General features: G+C 35.6%; 1 protein-coding gene across 1 annotated transcript; it reads left to right on the forward strand.

The window, feature by feature from the left end:
• Positions 1-3,229: 3,229 nt before the first annotated feature.
• Positions 3,230-16,272, forward strand: LOC107560866 (isocitrate dehydrogenase [NAD] subunit gamma, mitochondrial-like). The gene is made up of 12 exons (XM_016245139.1): positions 3,230-3,251; positions 4,717-4,739; positions 6,557-6,604; positions 7,297-7,394; positions 7,484-7,599; positions 8,594-8,654; positions 9,098-9,236; positions 9,309-9,442; positions 10,261-10,363; positions 14,997-15,143; positions 15,223-15,317; positions 15,512-16,272. Exons 1-12 carry the CDS (start codon positions 3,230-3,232, stop codon positions 15,579-15,581), a joined length of 1,056 nt encoding a protein of 351 aa, XP_016100625.1. The 3' UTR covers positions 15,582-16,272.
• Positions 16,273-16,613: the final 341 nt, after the last annotated feature.

Genomic DNA, 16,613 nt, shown 5'->3' on the forward strand with positions numbered 1-16,613 from the left:
TAGAGTTTATCAGTCAGGAGAAGGAGGTGGATTTAAGCTCATTTTGTTATTTTTAAGGTATGATGTGATTTGTAGGTTGAAAGTACTGAATGTCTTTACACATTTTTGAAACTATATAGCCATCTGTGTTAAAGGGACGTTTTTTTTAACCCACAACATCTGGCCCTGAATTCTTTGTTTTTTATAGTAAAATTTTCGTGGGATTTCATGTCACATGATTAACTGGGCAACCAGAAGTGGTTCATGGGTCAGCTATGGCAAATATAAGCTGCTTTGTTTATAAAACCGTACATTAAAGCTGAGACACAGTCTGAACGATGACAATAATAATGTACAATCACTAGACTAGTGATCATCAAATCCTTTTAACAGTTTATTTAACAAACTTTGTTTTAAAGTCTTCCCTTTTTTTCACAAAACCTTTTGCTCTCTAGAAACCATGTCAGTTTCGGTTGAAAATATTTTAAGTTCAAGTGTTAGCATTATAAACACTGAATTAATACCAACATATGAAATTAAATTAATGACAGAAAAATTGGCAATGTTGGACAATAAATATATAACAGGATGTGTGTATGTGTGTGTGTGTGTGTGTGTGTGTGTGTGTGTAAAAAAACACACACGTACAGCCACTTTCTCCAAAATTGTTTCATTATTTAATTATGGCAGAGACACAGCAATGCATCATGTTCTAATCTAGATCATCATGTTAGTGTGTTCCAGGGGATTAAAACGTACAATATATATTTCAGACCTAGTGGAATAATAGTAAATAATAATATAGTAAGTAATTGTACATGTGTAAAGTTGCATAAGCTCATTACTTTTTGCTAATGTTTTAGCTCATTGCTAAAACATTAGTCACATTTAAATGCAGACTCAAAACTCATCTGTTTAGCTGTGCATTTATTTAATGAGCACTGTGCGATGTCCGAACTGATTGCACTATATTATATGTATAATCGTTTTCTTAAATTCATTTTAAATCTCTTAAATCAAATTTTTTTTATATAATTTTCAAAGTTTTTAAATTCCTTGTTTTATTGTTGTGATTATTGTTTTTATTTTATTTTATGTAAAGCACTTTGAATTACCATTGTGTATGAAATGTGCTATACAAATAAACTTGCCTTGCCTTGCCTTGCCTTGCCTACTTAGTGCCATATCCATATAAATCATTATTATGGTTTCAATGGTTAGGACCTGCAGTTCCTAAAAGCAACATGCTAGCGACAGCTGCTGGTGAAACGTTGCAAAAGCATCAAGAACTCAGACCAAACTTACAAAACAAATGGAAATGTTTTTTTAGAAATACCTTTTTTTTTTAAATAAACAATAAACACTTAAATACTATTAAATATTAGTGCTTGTGTTATGTGTTTTATTTAAGTATAATCAAACCCTTAACACACAATTAACTAAATTAATTATTTAATGAATGAATTGATTTTATGTAATTTTTTAATTAAGTGTTTTCATTAGAGCTGTCTATAAAAACCAGCAGGCAAGAGTAGAGTTTATCAGTCAGGAGAAGGAGGTGGATTTAAGCTCATTTTGTTATTTTTAAGGTATGATGTGATTTGTAGGTTGAAAGTACTGAATGTCTTTACACATTTTTGAAACTATATAGCCATCTGTGTTAAAGGGACGTTTTTTTTAACCCACAACATCTGGCCCTGAATTCTTTGTTTTTTATAGTAAAATTTTCGTGGGATTTCATGTCACATGATTAACTGGGCAACCAGAAGTGGTTCATGGGTCAGCTATGGCAAATATAAGCTGCTTTGTTTATAAAACCGTACATTAAAGCTGAGACACAGTCTGAACGATGACAATAATAATGTACAATCACTAGACTAGTGATCATCAAATCCTTTTAACAGTTTATTTAACAAACTTTGTTTTAAAGTCTTCCCTTTTTTTCACAAAACCTTTTGCTCTCTAGAAACCATGTCAGTTTCGGTTGAAAATATTTTAAGTTCAAGTGTTAGCATTATAAACACTGAATTAATACCAACATATGAAATTAAATTAATGACAGAAAAATTGGCAATGTTGGACAATAAATATATAACAGGATGTGTGTATGTGTGTGTGTGTGTGTGTGTGTGTGTGTGTGTAAAAAAACACACACGTACAGCCACTTTCTCCAAAATTGTTTCATTATTTAATTATGGCAGAGACACAGCAATGCATCATGTTCTAATCTAGATCATCATGTTAGTGTGTTCCAGGGGATTAAAACGTACAATATATATTTCAGACCTAGTGGAATAATAGTAAATAATAATATAGTAAGTAATTGTACATGTGTAAAGTTGCATAAGCTCATTACTTTTTGCTAATGTTTTAGCTCATTGCTAAAACATTAGTCACATTTAAATGCAGACTCAAAACTCATCTGTTTAGCTGTGCATTTATTTAATGAGCACTGTGCGATGTCCGAACTGATTGCACTATATTATATGTATAATCGTTTTCTTAAATTCATTTTAAATCTCTTAAATCAAATTTTTTTTATATAATTTTCAAAGTTTTTAAATTCCTTGTTTTATTGTTGTGATTATTGTTTTTATTTTATTTTATGTAAAGCACTTTGAATTACCATTGTGTATGAAATGTGCTATACAAATAAACTTGCCTTGCCTTGCCTTGCCTTGCCTACTTAGTGCCATATCCATATAAATCATTATTATGGTTTCAATGGTTAGGACCTGCAGTTCCTAAAAGCATTTAAGTAGGGTGACCATATATGGCAAGCCGTTTTGACTTTTATTCATTCTCAGGATATGAATTCTTGATATCAACAATTCAATTTTTACTAGTTAAAATGTTAATTCTTGATATCAGGAATTAGATTTCTACTAGTAACAATTGCTATTTTTGATATCAGCAACTACATTTCCACTAGTAACAATGTTAATTCTTGATATCAACAATTACTTTTCAACTAGTAAAAACTATAATTCTTGATATCTGTAATTGTATTTTCACTAGTTAAATGTCACCATAGGCTGCCATTCAAAATCAATTGTTGATATCAAGAACTGATTTCTTGCTAGTTGAAATTCCAATTTCACATATCAGAAATACAATTCTTACTGATATGTGTGACAATGTTCATTTCTGATATCTGAAAATGTATTTCTGATATCAACAATTGGGAGGGTAATTTCTGATATCTAAAATGGCTTTCTTACTAGTAACAATCACATTCATGATATCAGAAATGAACATTGTCACACATATCAGTAAGAATTGTATTTCTGATATGTGAAATTGGAATTTCAACTAGCAAGAAATCAGTTCTTGATATCAACAATTGATTTTGAATGGCAGCCTATGGTGACATTTAACTAGTGAAAATACAATTACAGATATCAAGAATTATAGTTTTTACTAGTTGAAAAGTAATTGTTGATATCAAGAATTAACATTGTTACTAGTGGAAATGTAGTTGCTGATATCAAAAATAGCAATTGTTACTAGTAGAAATCTAATTCCTGATATCAAGAATTAACATTTTAACTAGTAAAAATTGAATTGTTGATATCAAGAATTCATATCCTGAGAATGAATAAAAGTCAAAACGGCTTGCCATAGACCATACGTGCCATTTTCCCAGGACACGTCCTGGCCAGGATTTCTATATTGCCTAAAATATCTAGGTTTGTTTGCGTGTGCAGACCGATCGGTGTTTGACATCAAAATGCCATACAGACGGTTCCTTATGCTTTCAAAATGCTCTCGACGTACTTTGATGTCAAACACTGATCGATCTGAGCCGCGCTGCTTTTAAGCCGAACACACATCCTATGTATGTACGCGTAATTGCATCGCTTTGACCGTAGATGCCACCTTCTCACACACACCATGAGTGGTCCATTATGTACAATGCCTGCATGTTATTGGTCAAACTGCTCCCTGCAGGGACTGGCGCTCTCTCTGGCATCGGCAGGGCGCAGCGCCACTTCCGGTGGCATCCCCAGCTGCCACTTGCAGCTGCCAGGCAGCTGCCACTAGTCGTTTCTGGCAGCTGCCACGGTCTTTCTCACTGTTTCTGCTGTTTGCTTGGTAAAACTACACGGTTCTCAGTGGCGTGCGGTGATGTTTTTTTTTTAAATGACGATGCAAAGTTCCCACAATTGTATTGTTATTATTATTATTATTATTATTATAAATTTTTATGTATCAGCTGCCAGTTCTTGCCAGGACTCACGATCGTTTGTCGCCGTTTCTGCTGTAAACTACACTGTTTTGTTTGTAAATAAAAGATTTGATGATGCATATTATATACCAGCAAGCAGATACGATCAGAATGTGAACCCAATAAACTAAATTTCATAAGCATTTTCCCATAAAGAACATACACACACATAAGGAGTGCCAGATGTCATGTCAATTAATGTTAAATGTTATATATGCACAAACACAAACATGTCATGGAATGGCAGGAGAAAACAAGGATAAATCCAAGTGCAGTTTATTAAAGTATAAAATAAACAGAACAGAAACGTGGCAAAAGGTAATCCAAAACACAGGGAACAGATAACACGATGTAACCTTAACAACATCAAACACAAACATCAGAATCGAATAATACTGCAGCAAAGACAGACAGAGAGATGCCAGGATTTGCGCTTGCTCTCGCTCAACTACTTTGCGATCGTTACCTTCAGCAAGCATGAAAACAAAGCCAAAACAAATCCTGGCAAGGACGCGTCCTGGGAAAATGGCAGGTATGGTCAACCTAAAATTTAAGTTTACTACTAGACTAAAAACAGTTAACGTTAAAGTTAGCAGGTGCATAAAACAGCGCTACGTCCCACTTCAAAACATACAATATTTTTACACTTTTGTGAATAACTACCTGTCAGGGTCTTTGAGAAAACGATGAAAGGCAAGATTTTTTACTGTCACACTGATCGTTTTTGCAGTGGATTGCCCAACATTGCGTTCTTTTATTCCACTTTGACCTCTCTTTCGTTGTTATTCTGTCTGTTTCTGTGTAACTGTGCTGTTGTTCAGTTGGAATTTTCACTCCAAAATGGCGGCCGCGCTACCTAGTGGCTGTTACCCAAAAACCATCAGCGTTTCGCCTCTTGGTTGGAGCTAAACTCTGCAGGACACAGGCCCTCCAGGATTGAGTTTGGACACCCCTGCTATATAGCATCATATTTGAGAGAACTTGGTATCAAAACATTTTTTTTAAATCCCTGATTTAGAGATGTATGGTACAGGGTTTCAAATAGGCATATATCTCCCTTCTGAACCAAATGCATTATTTTTTTCTGTGTAAAAATAAGGAAAGGGACATTCTGTGCTTGAAAATAGTGTTCTATCTTTTTAAACATCACAAAATTACATAAAGATGTTCATATAAGACAATGTCTTATTGTGAATGAAAATGATCACAATTAGGCCTACTTTCCAAAGAATTTCTTACAAGGACTACTACAAAGGTTGTCTGAATCTTCACGTAAATGCACATCCTTTTGGTAGTTGTAGTCCTTTTGTAGCAACATGTTACCACATTCACTTAAAAAGTTTGTGCTATGACTGTATGTAATTTGTTGTAGTTCAAAACGTAAAAGTATCTTTAAGTAATATTAATTACCATAATTTACTCATGGATCGAAAACGTTATTCCTAAAACAAAAGCCCATGGTGAACGGGTTGGCCTACAAACTGACCTCAACAAAAACAGATACACATAAACGACACTAGAGCGCGCCAAGGTAAAAGTGTTTGGTTATAAAAGTTAATGCCTGAGTTTTGTGTCAGCGGATTGTGAAACAGCGCCGCGGGTTCAAACAGAGCGCACGGCGGCATTGATTTCGGTTTGTTTGCTGATGCTGGAGCCGCAAGCCATGAAACAACATACAGAACTACCACATTTTGCTATAGTGTTTATCGTCTGTTTGATTACGTCTTTAATTGATTTTTCTGTACATTTCTGCCATATGTACATTAATTGACAGTCACCACTGATAAGCTAGGCTACTACTAAATATTGTAGAAACCTATTTGCTCTAAAGTTGCTTTGCAACGATTTGTATCGTGAAAAGCGCTATACAAATAAACTTGAATTGAATGTGTAAAGTCTTACTTGCACTCGCTGTGTGACAAGGTCACTGACTACTTACAGGTGCTACAGGTGTCATCAATGCGTTTATTGAGATATTTTTGACTTTTTTTTCATGTAATGTTTCAAATTATAAAGCAGTTTGGAATGAGTTATTTTATGAAGGACCAGCTAAAATGAACACTGCTTATTAAATTTTTCTTTTCTCTGTGACCTAATATTGACAGCTGAAAAGCCCTGCAGTGTGTTGCCAGGGGAAAAGTCTTACTTGCACTCGCTGTGTGACAAGGTCACTGACTACTTACAGGTGCTACAGATGTCATCAATGCGTTTATTGAGATATTTTTGACTTTTTTTTCATGTAATGTTTCAAATTATAAAGCAGTTTGGAATGAGTTATTTTATGAAGGACCAGCTAAAATGAACACTGCTTATTAAATTTTTCTTTTCTCTGTGACCTAATATTGACAGCTGAAAAGCCCTGCAGTGTGTTGCCAGGGGAAGAAGTCTTCATGTACTGTAAGTTTGGGCTGAAGTCTTGATTTATGAAAATGTTTTTCGCCCTATTGCCCTACATTTGATGGTTTACTTAATGAAAACTAATTACAGCATGACTAATCTTTTCCTGCAGCCCTTTACTGTCACCTCACTCCCTCTCCCTATTCATCTGAAATTACTTTAATTTAGGGCCTGTAATATACTTTGGGTTACAACTTCATTGTAGTTAATATAATATCTTAATTAAATGAAGCACTTAAATGCATCTCCACTGTTCCTGCTTCTCTCCTGTGCTTGTAAGCTGATTTGTGTAAGCATAACCAAAGCAGAATGGATTTGACTCTCTCCTCTGACTAACCACTTCTGTTTACTTCCTCTGATTCATCAACCCACCACGACCAGACTATTGTGAGTACTGGTTCTGCAAACTATAGATTTGTAATTTCTGGGCTTGATGTTTCGATACATCAACATACAATGAATATAGCAACAGTGAACATATTTACAAAGTTGCTTCCAGGTGTTTGGTTCAGAGTTTCGCTAGAATACAAAACACTAGTGTTGTATTTTGATGCATTAATCTCAACATGGCAATTTAATAGCAGTGACCGCTGAATACAAATATTTCTTGTACCTGAGATTTGACTTCATATTGTGAGCTTGACCTTTGCCCTTCTTTTGTCAATGGTCTGTTCTGCATCTTTACCCATCAGCCTCCTCCTGCTAAATATGGAGGCAGACACACGGTGACTTTGATCCCTGGTGATGGTATTGGACCAGAACTGCTGAACCACGTCAGAGAGCTTTTCAGGTTTGAAGATGAAGCTCGCTATAAACAGACTTCACGAGAAAACACTAAAGATGAGCTCTTATATTTTTGTCATTCAATAATATTCACAGATTCTGCTGTGTTCCAGTGGATTTTGAGGTTGTCAGGGTGGATTCGTCTGCTTCCTCTGAGGATGACATCAATAATGCGGTTACTGCAATCAAACGTAATGGAGTAGCACTTAAGGGTGAGCATGAACAAATAGTTGATCAACCACAGAAAGGTTTGCTGCATATTAGGTGTATAAATGTATTGGTACCATATCAGTTATCGGTTGACATTGGATATTTAATTGTTCATTTCCTCTAATTTTACATTTAGATTACCTCATCATATAACTAAGTCACTTAAAGTTCAACTTTAAAAGCACTAATAATTTAATAATACTGTTAAATCTTTAGCTAATTAATATAAATTAATATACATTTAAATCATGTATGTTACCCCAAAAATTCACTGTATTATATTTAATGTATTTAGACAAAATGGGATAGTTTTAATATCGCCACTTAACTTTTTGGCCATAACATACATAGTTCAGCCAAAAAAGAAAATTTGCTGAATATTTACTCGCCCTCAGGTCATCCGAGATGTAGATTCATTTGTTTCTTCATCGGAACAGATTTGGGAAATTTAGCATTAAATCACTTGCTCACTACTGGATCCTCTGCAGTGAATGGGTGCCGTCAGAATGAGAGTCCAAACAGCTGATAAAAACATTACAATAATTCACACCACTCCAGTCCATCAGTTAATGTCTTTTGAAGTGAAAAGCTGCGTGTCTGTATTAAACAAATCCATCATCAAGGTATTTTAACCAACCATTACTTCTGGCAGAAATGTCATCTCGTCTGAATCAGGAGAGAAATATGCACAGATCAAGCACCGTTTACAAGCGGAAACAATACAAAACAGTTCTAAACAAATATATCGCTTGATTTTGATGTGAGAGGACAACAGAGCATAGACTTACTCACTTGAGGAAGCATTATTATGAATTATGGACTTGTATTTTGGCCAGAAGTGACGGTTTAAAGTTAAAATGCCTTAGTGATGGATTTGTTTCTAATACATCGTCTACATCTTGAATAACTTGAGGGGGAGTGAAGTTTCAGCAAGTTTTCATTTTTGGGTGAACTATTCCATTAAATTGCAGTGTATAAATCAAGATTCTTTTACAGGTAACATAGAGACTAATCACAACCTTCCTCCATCTCATAAATCCAGGAACAATTTGCTTCAGTAAGACATCTTGGATTTGTTTTTTCTTTACTTGATTATCTGTGGTAAATCCAGAGGGTTAATTTATATGACTGGGTTATAAAACGGATAGTTCCGGTCCTTGATTCTGATTGGTTGAGCCGCGTTCGAAGCTGTTGTAAATTACTCTACAAACATACACCTTTGTTTACATTTGTGTGTTGCGTCGGCAACCACTTTGTTGGAACCACAACCGTTTCTGAGGAACTACATTGTTTAGCAGAAGAATAATGTTTTATTAATATCATTACATTTTATTTGCTCTGTTTCATTTTGTGAAACCTTACTACGTATATGGAATAACCCTTTTATAAAAGCAATAAGACTCCTCTTCGCGTTGTGCATAACAACGCCCCTTAGCTGTTATACATTCACTGTAAACCACAGCTTCACGGGGCTTATTGCTTTATTTAACTCCCTGACAGCACATCTTTAGACCTGTATGCTAATGTCATGCACTGTCAGTCTCTTCCTGGAGTCCCGACCCATCACAAAGACATTGATGTGATCATCATTAGGGAGAATACAGAAGGAGAGTACAGCAGCTTGGAGCATGAGATCCGTGTGTTTGGGTCTCTTTTAGTTTAAGGACACCAATTACACTCATTCCTCAAGTTTAAATCTCCTCTTTTCCAGAATGTTCCCGGGGTGGTGGAGAGTCTGAAGATCATAACACGTGTGAATTCATTGCGGATCGCTGAGTATGCCTTTAACTTGGCCAGAGAGAAAGGCCGCCGCAAGGTCACGGCAGTACATAAAGCTAATATCATGTGAGAGTCACTTCTTACTTAAAGGCACAAGAGGCTAGAGGGTGCATATTCAAAATAAACAAATAGACAAAGGCGTAGTTTGATGACGCCGTGACTGAGTGTGGAATCGTGGGAGTTGTCGTCTTCATCCCCACAGCCGATGCAATCCGACGGGACTCGGGCAGAAATCATGTTCATGGATGAGCTAATGATTTATTAATGTAGTAGTATGAAGCAGGGTGAGGCTGAAATCCATCAAAGCGAAATGAGGCCGCTGAACGAGTGTGACACACGGCTTGAAAGCAGCGGCGCTTTTATTATTATGCCACAGTCGACCGCTTCCGCTCCTTCCGGTCGTGCGTATGTGGGGGAAAAAGCAGCGCTGTTTTATCATACTAGATACGTTTGAAAGTTCTGTTATAATGCTACTCTGTGCGGTCGTCACCGGTCTATTAAAACCCAGAACATATTAAAGAGTCTTTGGTGTTTCCATGTTTTCTACAAAATCGAAGGGTTATGACGTCATTGGCAGGCGACACAATGACACAATGGACACGCTCCGTGTCACTAGTTAAAATAGATTATTTCTCTGGATTTAAACATTCTTCGAAACATTTGGGATAATGTAAGTACATAAGTCAGCAAAATATATAACACTGTTCTAGTGGTTTTTGGATATTTTAATAAAAAAATCGTATACATTGTGCCTTTAACTCTGCTTTACTTTCAGCCAAATCACCAGACAAAAACACATTTGCATATCTCGCATCTTGCTGAAATATTGGTTTCTTGTGGTACAGGTTAAAATTAGTTTAGGATTGTTTTCCTTTGCTTCATAGGAAACTTGGCGATGGCCTTTTCTTGCAGTGCTGTAAAGAGGTGGCGGCTGGATATCCTGATATCACATTTGATAAAATGATCGTGGACAATACCACCATGCAGGTAGATGAATGGTGAACTACATAAGTACATGATGCACTACAGTCCAAAAGTTTGGGGTCAGTAAGATTTTTGAAAAATAAACATACTTTTATACAGCAAAGATGCATTAAACCGTTCGAAACTGACAGTTAAGACATGTATACTGTTACAAAAGGTTTCTATTTAAAAAAAAATGCTCTCTTGACCTATCTATTTAAGAATCCTGAGGAAAATGTATTTCAATTTCCACAAAAATATTACGTAGCACTACCGTTTTAACATTGAATATAATAAGAAATGTTTCTTGAGCAGCAAATTAGCATATTAGAATGATTTCTGAAAGATCATGTGACACTAGAGACTGGAGTAATGATGCTGAAAATTCAGCTTTGCATCAAAGGAATAAATTGCATTTGAAAATGCATTAAAAAAATGAAAAACTTTTCGACCTAAAATATTTGAATGGTAGTGCATTTTATAAATTTTTTTTGGGTTCTATGTATTACATGATATAATAAATAGTTTATTAATTTATTTTGGGTTTGTTTGTGTAGGGACAGTATAATTGTAACGAGGGAGGCGTGACGACAAAGTGGGGATCCAAATGCAAGGGTTTAATAAGAGTGTAGTCAAACAGGCGTGGTCAACAACAGCAAACAGCGGTGGCAAGGCAAAAGAGTTATCCAGATAATCAGGCAATGGTCAGGGCAGGCAGCAAAACAATCATAAACAAGAAAACAGTCCAGGGAACAAAACACGAAGGCAAGGAAACAGAGAAACTAGAAACCACAGAAGAGCTATACAACATTCAATCACCAGCGATGACAGAGAGTGTGTGTGCTATTTTTATAGTCCTACTAATGTGAGACAGCTGTGAACTGATGATGAGATCTGATGAGAGACAGGTGATGCACTTGATGAGTCCGGGCAAAGGATTATGGGAAATGGAGTCCTGAGTGAATGGCAAGGTACAGAATGGAGTGCCCTCTAGAGGAGCTCATGGGCACTCCAGCTGGAGATCATGACAATAATCAAAATTAAAACTAAAAAAGATGCACTTTATATAGAGATTATAGCATAATTTGCATCCTATGTCCCTAAAATGCTTTAAAAAATTACAAAAAAGCTACACATAATTACACTATTACAGGTGCATTTCAATAAATTAGAATGTCGTGGAAAAGTTAATTTATTTCAGTAATTCAACTCAAATTGTGAAACTCGTGTATTAAATTCAATGCACACAGACTGAAGTAGTTTAAGTCTTTGGTTCTTTTAATCTGAAGTAGTTTAAGTCTTTGGTTCTTTTAATTGTGATGATTTTGGCTCACATTTAACAAAAACCTACTGTAACGAATCAGCTCATGAGGAAATATGAATAATTAATCATAACTAGTTATAATTAATTATGAATATTTAGATCCGCTGTAGATATTTAGCTGACCTCTCAGGGTAAACTGTCTTGTCAATTCTAAGAACGTTAATTTCCTGGTTAAGGGAAATAACTTTCTTACTGTACAATTCTAAAAAAAAAGCTTGTAGCATAAATCTGCATGATTAAGTGACTCCAGTTATGAGCAAACAATGAACAACGTCAAGTGTGATACAAGTAAGGTTTTATTAACTACATAAACACTTAAACTAGTCTAACATACTACATAAACACTTAAACTGGTCTAACACACATACACACACACACACAATTTGTATAGGAAAGGGTTAAAGCTTAACTCAGTACAGAGAAGAGAAATAAGGAATGAAGTAATGGAAACATTTGCATATTCAGCAGATCTACGCCTGAGGGAAACATCAGATTTTTAGTTCAAACACACCTTTGTAAAAAGGTGCAAATGATACCTAATTAATAAGACTAAGTTTGATACTTGCAAGTCTCGTCTGTCTGAAAGAGATTCCTGATGCAATCTTAAGGCCCAAGATCTTGCTGAAGTTGGTTGATGAGAAAGAACCAGTTTGAGTCAGAGGATCTTGGTGAAATTGAAAGGACAGTTCTATAATAATTCACAGTTCACTCAGCAAAAGATTTGCCAGACTAATTCAAATTAATAACTTTTTACTTTTTGTGCAGTTTATTAAATTAGGGCTTCCCACAAGCAGTTTGTGAAGGAACTGCAGGGAATTTGTGAGTTGTTGAAAAGTTAATAGTTAATTAAATAATAATAAAAAAAAAATGTATATGAATAATTAAACGTTTTTAATTAAAAAGCATTCACAAAAAGATTAAATATTTTATTTGTTTACCCGCATGTTATGTTACCACCAACATCAGAGAACTGTGTGCATGCAAATGTGTTGTTACAGTAAAATATTAATTTAAAATATTTTCTTGAAGTATCCCCTGCATTTTTATGTCAAAGGGGTTCAGCTGACAAAAACATTTGGGAATCCTTCCATTAAAAGAACAGACTCATTCATAAGAGCACTGCAGTACAATTATTACAGGGACATTTTGCTCATGGGCACAATGAAAGGTCATGATTTGAAAGGTCATGGTTGGACCCTTAAGGGGTTTAGACCTACATCCAGCACAGGTTGTTAACCACTACACTACACCATACAGAAGTGACATGCTGTTTGTTGTGGGAAAATTAATGTTTTTCTCTTTATGTATGTCACCTGAAATGCAACAAAGACATCACACAGTAAAACAGAGAGCCTTTGAAGTCTTTAGGACAGATAATTTAATCAGGAAAGACAGAGGGGTTAGTACTTTTGGCCTCACGGGTGTGAAGGCACACAAACACACAGTAAAAACAAATGATCAGAAAGAGCCTTTGAACTCTTCAGTGCAGGAAAGACAGGGGGGTTGTTGACCTCACAGATGTGAAGATAATAAAAGCCCAGGGGGGTTAGAAGGACCATTGTTGTTTTTTCTGAATACAGCTAGGTGTGGTTTAAGGAAAACCTGCAAGAAGTGGGGGTGATAACAGTATAATAAGGCTGTCTGTTTCCAGTGTGATTTCAGGTTTTGTTGTATTTCAGGGTAGCTGCTGAAACATGAACATACCTCTTTAAGGAAAATAAACTTCTTTCCTTAAATATAATTTGATTCCTTGTCTCTTACTCTGTGATGCTATTTTGTTAGTAATTGTTTTTGCCACAACAATTTGGTGTCAGAAGTGGGATCTCACGGCGGTTTCTTCTGGTCCTGAGCAGATTTGACGAAGTGATCATCTCAGAGCCTCTTTATATCACTTTGATTGCGCCTAAAATCAATATGCGTGTCTTTAGTTTTTAACACATTTATTTGCAGGAATGCATTATCACACCACTGAACAAAATCATCTACCACGAGGCCATGGTCATTTTCATCAGCATGGAAGAGGCTGACAATAGCTGAATCTTCTGCATATTTTACAATAAATCTATTCTCATGCCTACTCCTGCAATCGTCAGTGTATAAAATATACAGGAATGGAGAAAGCACACATTCCTGAGGGGGGACCCTGTGGATGAAGACCGTACACTCTTAAAAATAAAGGTGCTTCAAAAGGTTCTTCAAGCGATGCCATAGAAGAACCATTTTTGGTTCCACAAAGAACCATTTAGTCAAAGGTTCTTTAAAGAACCATCTCTTTCTTACCTTTTTATAATCTGAAGAACCTTCTTTCGCCCCAAAGAACCTTTTGTGAAACAGAAAGGTTCTTCAGATGTTAAAGGTTCTTTATGGAACCATTTAGACAAAAAGGTTCTTCTATGGCATCATGAAGCACCTTTATTTTTAAGAGTGTACCTCTGACAAACACCCATTTACCCTTACTCTCTGAATTCGATCAGTTAGAAAGTCAAGGATCCAACCAATGATACAAAAATCAAACCAAAGCTCAAAAGTTTCTCTACTAAAATGTGAGGTTGAATCAGAAAAGCAGATGAGAAATCAATGAATAAAATTCTAGCATGCGTCTTAGTTCCCTCTAAATGCTTAAGTACCAAATTCAACAAGGTGGCCGTAGCATCCTCTACACCACGCCTGGCCCTATAAGCAAACTGAAGAGAATCGCGAGAATCTTCTACCATTGTAAGGAGCTCTTTTTTCAACAGACTCCCAAAACTCTTCATTACTAAAGAGGTCAGCGCAACTGTCTTAAAATCATTTAGTTCATTGGGATGACTGTAGAGGATTTCCATAATCTCTGCACCTTCTGTTGAGTAAGGGACAGTTGAAAAATATAATAAAAAATAGATCCCAATTACTCTGCACAGGAGATAAGCAGTCGACCTTCAATATTATCAGGGCCCGAATTTTTCCTAGCTTTTGAATGTTTAAACACGTTAACATCCTGTTCTTCAAATGGGATAGGTCTATTACCAATTAAATTATTTGTCTGCTCACAGAGAATATTCTCAAAATCATGAGTATCAAACCTTACAAAAAATTAATTGAATGCTTGTGCAAGCTGAAAATCATCGCTATACCCTTCCAATACTATATTAGAATCTCTTTTAGGCTTTGTCTCAACTATGGTTTTCATGCCATCCCAGACTGAGCCCAAATTACTATTTCTTAACTCCCGTTCTATTCTTTATAATGCACCTTTGCCTTTATTTATCTCCAATTTCACTTAACTCAGAAAGATTTACCAATATCAGTAACTAAAGTATTACCAATATTTTGAATATGTTTTTGTTGGTGTACCTGGTCTCTAAGCCCCAGCAGTTTGACATGATGGTGATGCCTAATCTCTATGGAAATGTGGTGAGCAATGTGTGTGCTGGACTTGTTAGAGGTCCAGGTCTAGTACCAGGAGCCAACTACGGCAAGGACTACGCTGTTTTTGAGACCGTAAGAAAGAACAGAGCATGTACTGGTCAGCCATTAGACTGACTACAGAATACATGAGATATTGTTTGTTTTTATATAGGCCACTAGGAACACTGGAAAAAACATTGCTAACAAGAATATTGCAAATCCCACGGCCACACTGCTGGCCAGCTGCCTGATGCTGAATCACTTAAAGTATGTGTGTATGAATATTAATTTGATAATTTTCATTGGAGGTTTTACCAATATTAGAGGTTTTAAATCCACATTACTTACGTGCAATATACATGAAACATAATTATACACAAGTCAAAAAGGAAAAAAAAGTTAGCTGTAGGACTGGAATTGTGCATTCCGTTCATGTCTGGGCTGTCTTTCTTCTTTCCTAGGCTTCATGCATATGCCAAGATGATTCGAAAGGCAGTTCTGAAAACTTTGTCTGAAACTCAGGAATCATAAAATACATGCTCATTATGTCAAACAGCTATAGAAATTCATCTCACCTAAGACGAGCCATATCCATTGCTCACTCTTACCATACCCTTTTATCTGCAGTATTACATCTCTACTAAACACATACTGCTTGTATAGTCATTTGTTTTCACATGTCTCGATATCCCTGCAGTTGCAGACTGCTGACTTGGGAGGTCAGGGTACTACATCTGAAGTGGCCCACTCTATTATGCAGGAGATCCAGAGAGGAGGACCACGCACATCATAACAGATCTGAACTTCATTTCTGCAGGTCCTAGACCCTCACAGAGTACACAGAAACGATCTAATGCTTTACAGAAACACAGAACACATGAATTCTTTAATGTAAAGATGTAAGTTAGTGTGTTGAAATGGTGTATATTTTTCTTTTGTAATCTATATATCAAGCGGTATAAATGTTTCTGATGTTATTTATCCGTTATGATCAAGTTAAGACCTTTATCTGAACTGAACTGGACTGGACTGCTGTGTATTTTTTTTCATACCCAACAGTTTCTGTACTGAAGTTTCCATCTTATTAATTTATTATTTATTGCCTGTTGTTAATTGATGATGCACCAAGCACTTTCATGAATAAATGTTCTAAAACTTCATGCCTCATCATAAGAAATGTTCAAAATTAAATAGGCAGTATGATGTATGGACAAACATTTTCCAATAGGTGGCACTAAAACGCTGCACTTCAGCTTTATCAAGTTTAGATGCTTTTTGACATTCATGAGTATTAGAATAAGTTATGACTGCTTTAGTGCAAAAAGTGAAATAAATTACATTTAATGTTTACTTTCAGCGCAAGTGACTGTTTTCAGTAATGACTGAGCTAGAATGTTTTTCTTAGGGAAGAAAATATTCATGAAAATATTCCATGAAAAAACAATGAATTTATACTAGTGCTGTCGCATCCAAAATAAAACATTTTGTTTACATAATATATGTGTGTATACTGTGTGTATTTATCATGTATATGTATAAATACAAACACATGCATGTATATAT

This window comes from Sinocyclocheilus grahami, unplaced genomic scaffold, assembly GCF_001515645.1.
Source record: "Sinocyclocheilus grahami isolate Dianchi unplaced genomic scaffold, SAMN03320097.WGS_v1.1 scaffold747.1, whole genome shotgun sequence".
NCBI classification, from domain to species: Eukaryota; Metazoa; Chordata; class Actinopteri; order Cypriniformes; family Cyprinidae; genus Sinocyclocheilus; species Sinocyclocheilus grahami.

Coding starts and splice junctions, on each gene's coding strand:
- LOC107560866 (XM_016245139.1), top strand. CDS start 3,230: ATGAACATTGTCACACATATCA. Junction 3,252..4,716: donor GAACATTGTCACACATATCA/GTAAGAATTGTA, acceptor AATCCTGGCAAG/GACGCGTCCTGGGAAAATGG. Junction 6,605..7,296: donor GGAAGAAGTCTTCATGTACT/GTAAGTTTGGGC, acceptor TTTACCCATCAG/CCTCCTCCTGCTAAATATGG.